The sequence below is a fragment of the Paroedura picta genome, chromosome 3 (genome assembly GCF_049243985.1).
Source record: "Paroedura picta isolate Pp20150507F chromosome 3, Ppicta_v3.0, whole genome shotgun sequence".
In the NCBI taxonomy this organism is placed as follows: domain Eukaryota; kingdom Metazoa; phylum Chordata; class Lepidosauria; order Squamata; family Gekkonidae; genus Paroedura; species Paroedura picta.
Genome location: NC_135371.1, coordinates 63,892,748 through 63,899,454, shown reverse-complemented (window position 1 = coordinate 63,899,454; position 6,707 = coordinate 63,892,748). Strand labels below are relative to the sequence as shown.

Here is a 6,707-nt window from a genome sequence, read left to right as displayed (position 1 = left end):
TTGCGTGGGGGGGGGGGGGGGGCTCCGCCCTCGACGATGGCTCCGGCCACCGCCCCGTCTCCGTCGGGGCGGGCGCTCTTTCCCCGGGTGCTGCGACATTTGGGAAGCGCGCGCGGAGCTGGCAGGCCCACGCGGAGGGGGCGGAGAGGTCGGTTGTGGGTGTCTCGGCGGCCGGCCGCGCGAGCGGTGTTATGCGCGGGGAAATCCGGCGTGCCTTTTCGGGGAGGAAGAGGCCTGCAGGGATGGCGGTGGAAGGCGGCGGCTGTTGCTGGGGCTCCGTTAGCTGCGAGTTTCTGGAAGGCGAACGGAGAGGCCGTGATTCGCGGGTCTGAGCACCTTCCGGAGTGGTAGAGTCTCACTTGTCTGTCTTGTGTGGTGACCTAGAGTCGGCTTGTGACTAGTGTATCGTGGGGCATATCCTTAGTTGATGAGGTCTGTAGGCACGAGTATAAGACAGCAGAAATGCTGTCTGAAGCTGTCTGCCCATGAGGCTGGGAGTTCAATCCCAGCAGCTGGCTCAAGGTTGACTCAGCCTTCCATCCTTCCGAGGTCGGTAAAATGAGTACTTAGCTTACTGGGGAGTAAGCGGTAATGACTGGGGAAGGCACTGGCAAACCACCCCGTTCTGCCATGAAAACGCCTAGAGGGCATCACCCCAAAGGTCAGACATGACCCGGTTGCTTGCACAGGGGATACCTTTACAGAATGGAGCCAAGCAATGTTTTTTATGCAGGAAGATCCCGGTGCATTCACAGTTAAGGTATTGCTTACGACAGTGAGGGCAACATTAGTTGGGAGAGCTGCTGTTGATATACTGGTGCAAACTAGGCGTGTAGCAGGAGACTTTTTAAAATGCAGTTTTGTACATCATTAAATTTTATCCACATATAAATTATTTTGTTTATTTCTTACCTTTCCAATGAGAACTCGACGCAACTTGCATTGCTCTTTTATTCTTATATTACCTTTGTTTTATTTACATTTATTTATCTTAATTTTACTCAGGTTAGGCTGACAGTACAATATCACTCAGCAAAATTCCATGGCAGAGTGGATTCCGACCTGGATCTCCCAGCTTCTAGGCTAAATACTGATTGTCATATCTCTGGGAGAGATGAAAAGCCATTGTACCAAGTTGTCTTAGAAATTAATACAGAACTGGTTATTCATTCAGTTCTACCTTTCTAAATTTGCGTTTTTGATTAATCAGATAGAATGCCTTAAAAATGCTAATTTGTACTGGAAATATGTACAAAAATGTAGCCATCAACCATGAGCTTAGAGCTACTCCACTGTGTGAGAGACAAGGGCAATATGTATTTTAGGATGATGCCTTTAAAAAACATACATATGTTAGTTATTAAGATACTTAGACCACACAATTTCCCTTGGCCCAACATGACTTGTATATGACAAATTAAAGCCGAGTAAAACCTTTCAAATCCACCCCCTGAAAGATACCTGCCTTTTGTATATCCTCAAAAGCCCTGGCACACAAGGCTTGCAGCACTTTCTGAAGATCCTCCATGACTCTCTCCACATCTTTAGGGACTCTGTTGCACAGTACAGTAGCCGCAATGGAGGTGGCCCAGGTTCAATTGGGTCCAAAGCAGGTGGGCCACAATAAGTGGTAGCCTGGTGAGTATAGTTACCACAGAAGACCATATAAATGTGCATGAAAGATTTTAAAATCTAAAATAGCATGTGCTATTTTTTTCAAAATTATTGTTGTGCTGCTGTACTTGTACGTTGTTTGATTAACATTTCCTTAACTGGGTGATAGTTCTTAAGACTTGGAAACAGATCAAGCAGTGGGGCTAGGTGTTAACTTGTGGCATTAAGTTTTTTATTAAAGGAGCATGTAGGTAATGCAAAGAACAGTACTTGTTCATAGAAGAAGAAGAGTTGGTTCTTATATGCCACTTTCCTCTACCCGAAGAAGTCTCAAAGCGGCTTACATTCGCCTTCCTTTTCCTCTCCCCACAACAGACACCCTGTGAGGTGGGTGATATTACTGCTCGGTCAGAACAGCTTTATCAGTGCTGTGGTGAGCCCAAGGTCACCCCGCTGGTTGCATGTGGGGAAGTGCCGAATCAAACCTGGCTCACAAGATTAGAAGTTTGCACTCCTAACCACTACACCAAGCTGGTTCTGTGCATTGCTATAAACTGGCTTGCCATGTTGGGAGAGGAGTGAGGTGAGGAACATAGAACAGAAGGACCAGATTGAAATATCTGCATGCTGAGTATTTATACAGTTGATGAACATGTGATTCAATGATAATCTAATAGTTTCCTTATTCTGTTCACCTTATATATTGGTTTGTTGTTTCTCTCTGCTCTTTTTTTCAAAAGCAGATATTTTGCCAGTGGCTGCTTTTCACTAACCTTTGAACTGTGTGTAAAACTGGATCTGAAATACTTAAGTGTTTTGTTTAAAACAGTGCAATTTAGGAGATGTTCTGTAGGATTTTTACAAGAAGTACAAAAAGGTATGGGGGACATATGATGCAGGGGGAGATGGCATGTCAATTTGTGATTTTGTAGTTCAAGAAGGGAACTGATGGAAAGCTTGACATTAAGTAATAACTTGGTTTCAGGTGGTAGCATAAGATGCTGCAGCATGTTAGTTGGAGGGAATTTTCATATTATCCAGGAGGATAATCTAAAGAGAATGGAAAGAAACATATGTGTAGTTCCTTTAGGAGTCTGGTTTTGGTTAAGAACCACCTCATTAAATGCGTGGTGAGCAGTGAAGATTATTTAAATGTATTATGCACAGAAGTTCAGAAAGGTGTTTAGAAAGGTGAGATTAAAAAAAAAAAGACAGATACCTCAAGTCAATCATTGGAGGTCAAACAACCTATGCATATATTTATTCAGTTTGTATACTGCCCCTCACTAAATGGGCTCAGGCACAACTTCATTATTATTATTATTTTTTTATTATTATATTTATATTTATACCCCGCCTCCCCCCGAAGGCTCGAGGCGGCTTACATAAACCCGTCCCCTAAAACCATAAAATGACAATAAAAACCAATGATTTACAATAATTGTAACAGCGATGGCGTAGCCTACTCATTTGCTCTCCGCATCCTCATCTACGGTGGGGGGTGACGCTCTCTACCGCCAGTTTGTGAGGGGGGGGGGCTGATCTTCTTTCCGCCCGGCCTCAGTTATAAGCCTGGCGGAAGAGCTCCGTCTTACAGGCCCTGCGGAATGCTGGTAATTCCCGCAGGGCCCTCAGCTCTTCCGGGAGCTCATTCCACCAGGTTGGGGCCAGGACCGAAAAGGCCCTGGCCCTAGTCGAGGCCAGGCGGGCTTCCTTGGGGCCGGGAACGACCAGTAGGTTAGCCCCCGCAGAGCGTAAAGCCCTGCGGGGGATATAGGGCATGCTTGTATAGGTAGGCTCGAATATGCTTAACATCCTGTGTGGCAGAATTACTCCTTGTACCTTGAGTTTGTGTGTTGTCTGAGGAAGAGTGCATGCACTCAAAAGCTCACACTTTGAATAACTCTTTGTTAGTCTTAAAGGAGCAATAGGATTCATATTTAGTTGTGCTGCTTCAGACCAAGATGGCTACCCACTTGAATCTGTCTTTGTATCTTGGCTACAACTGCTCAGACAGAATTCTCAGATCAGTTAAGAGAATTTTAATTCAGTGGTGTCACATTTAGTCTGCCCTTTATATTTTGTTTTTGCTTCAGTAAGGGTTACTTCGCAGTCAGAAATGGAATGCTGTAAGATTGAAATGTTAATGTAGTAAAAAAGTGAAAGATTTATGCGATCTGAAGAGAAACCAGAATATGAAATGTTTATTTACATTTCTCTGTTGCCATTTCTAATGTTTAATTTCTGTTTTTTTATTCACGTCTGCAGAGATTGTCCTGTTTGTTGTATGTACATGATAAAAAGCATTTTTGTCTTGTCAGTCTTTTGCTGCAATTTAAACAAGTAATGTGTGTTGCTAGGACCGAATAAATTAACCAGTAGTAATTCTTGATCAAGAGCAGTGGTCCGCAACCTTTTTTAGGCTGCGGACTGGTGGGTGTGGGAGGGTCGCACATGCACATGCGTGGCTGCAAACGCGCATGCGCGGCAATTTCATGCATGTGTGAAACTGCCGTGCGTGCGCGTTTGCGGCCACGTATGCACGTTTGCGCATGCAGCCGTACTTCCCTCTCCCCCCCTCCCGCAAAAAGAAGCTTGCGGCCTGGGGGGGGCGGGGAGAGGGAGCTGCGGCCCGGTGGTTGGGGACCACTGCTCAAGAGGATACAGGTAGTAAGGCTATTTGAGCCAAATCATCACAAATTTAGTTATTCTAATGAAATATGTGGCCTTGAAAGCATTAGGCTACTTGATTGCTAGTGGCAACTGGGAAACTTTCTGATTCTGGATACTGAATAATTAGACCCATGGACATCTTTGTGGTGGAGGGTAATTGTGTCATATCCTGCCTTCATAAACAAAAAATATCTTCTTAGGAAAATAAAAATAAAATGTGGTCATAATAGCCAGAAAAGGTCCACCTCCTACAGACTGGCTGATTACTGAACCTTTAAAATTGTACTGTTCCAGTTCAGAATAGTTGCATACTTGCAGGGCCCTTTGTTGGAAATGGATGGTTTTAATGAATCGCAGATTAAAGTATGATTTTATTTCCCATAGATTCTGCAATTTAACAACAAAAGAACTCAATTTACTGGTCATCTGTCACAAACAAAATGTGGGGTAACCCTCGACCAGCTAACAGAGCGGGTCCCTTCCGGTAAGTATTTACATAGGAAATATGGTGTTTTTATAATATTTGGACTGACTTAATTTGACTATAATAACTGGACCTCTGTGTTTTAGATGCACCTTATGCACAACAGAACATTTCTTCTTTGTATGCCTTATTCTAGGTATAATAGTTGATAACAAACCAAACAGCCAAGCATCAAATCAAAAATATGTGATAAATTCTCCCCTGCTGCTGTCCTAGTGAACAGTTTGAGCTAATAATATATTATGTTCAAAAATTTTCTTCCCTTAATTGATGGTGATTATGCTTTCCTGCGTTTCTCTGGAATTTCTGTGCCTGGGCATCTTTATGTCCAGCCTGTTGGATTCTAGAGTTACTGTAGTTGTTGCCACTACCTTGAGAAACAGGCTTTAGAACTTCAAAAGCTTATGTAGGGTGACGGAAGATGCTTCTTTTTGCCCCATTTTTCAAGGATATCCTCAGTGGATGGCTCCTTTCTGGTTCAGTCAGAAGTATTGTGTCCATTCATATTTCCCAACCAAAGCACATTTAATCAGTAAACTATTTTCTCAGGATCAGAGGGTGGTTTTGCACTGAGCCCTTTTGGGTGCTTAGTGCAAAGGGAAGACTGAGATGCAGGGGGAAGTAATGGATTTTAGTTCAGTGGAAATTGTGACAGGTGGTCATCTGTTGGTGGAACCCCCCCCCCCATTATGAATGCTTATAAGCCTTGTTCATCTCTGTATAATGTAGCATGTGATTTGACTGGAAACTCAAAATAATATAGGCTGCTTCTCCCCCCCCCCCCCCCAAGATACGAACATTGTCATAGCATGGTAACCCTCAGTCCCCTGCCAAATGTCCTTAGCTTTACAGTGCCATTAAAGATTGTTTAAATTATTGAGGGTTTCTTTTTTGGAAGGGATGATTACTGAAAATTAATGATTTGAAGCTTCGTTAGTTCTCTTATCTTAACCAGAGTTCACTGCTAATTTTTGGTTTATTAAATGGTTTATATTGTGTTATGTTATTTTATGCATTTATTCTAATTTTATTGCTTTATCGTCTTGTTTTGTAAATCTGGTAGATACTTGCTTCTTCTGTGTACAAGAAAAATTATGCCTTTTACCAATGTAAAAGGCCTTTTTAAGGAGCTACATTGTATACTTTAATGCTTTTAAAAATTATTTATTTAATGATGAACATAAAGAAGAGAAATGTAGAGTGTTAATTTTAGCCTGGCAACTATCTCTTCAGAAGGGCCACATTTCAGTGGCATAGCATCTACTTGGTATGCAGGAGGTCCCAATGTCCTGGCATCTCCATTTAAAAAATATAATTGCCTAAAATATCTAATTGAAGCGCTGCTAGCCTCAGTAGACAAATACTGACTGTGATGGGCTAGGGGTCTGATTCAGTATAAAGCAGCTTCATGTGTGTGTTCAATTGAAGTTTTCATTTAGTCCAGTGTTCTGATTCCCATAGCAACTAGTTAGATGCTGCTGGGAAGCCACATTCAGGCCTTGAGAGCACTAACCATCTCACATATGGTCTCTTGTTTTGAAGTTATATTGCCTCTGCACAAGAAGATGATGTTTATTTGCTTGTGAATTGACCATACCCTTCCCTTTTTAAAAAAGGGATGACTTGTGGCTGTGAATTCGAAATTGTGTATTGCACAAAAAGTGCTTTCTTTTGTCTTGACCCAGCTATTCATCAGGTGACCCTTGAGTTCTAGTACCAGCAAAAGAAGTATTTGTTCCTTTCAAAATTGTATAAATATCATGTCTTTCCCTGACATAACTTTTCCCAAAAAATGAGATGAAAAGAAAAAAAGCTTTAGTCTTGCTTCATAGGTTCCTTGGTAATGTGTGCTTCATTCTAGTTCCTTGGTAATGTGTGTTGCTATTTTGAATGCTGATTCTAGTTTCATGGTTTCTTTTTTGACTAATGGTCTTCC

General features: G+C 42.3%; 1 protein-coding gene across 3 annotated transcripts in view; it reads left to right on the top strand.

The window, feature by feature from the left end:
* Positions 1–6,707, top strand: part of RBM6 (RNA binding motif protein 6) — a 94,170-nt gene that overhangs the window by 183 nt on the left and 87,280 nt on the right. The window contains exons 1-2 of one of the 3 annotated variants that reach the window (XM_077326031.1): positions 33–148; positions 4,672–4,771. In XM_077326031.1, coding sequence (XP_077182146.1) covers positions 4,728–4,771 — 44 coding nt within the window. In that variant the 5' untranslated portion in view covers positions 33–148; positions 4,672–4,727. Of the gene's footprint in view, positions 1–32; positions 149–198; positions 348–4,671; positions 4,772–6,707 lie in introns of those variants that run through there. The other 2 variants (XM_077326030.1, XM_077326029.1) reach the window with 2 other exon arrangements.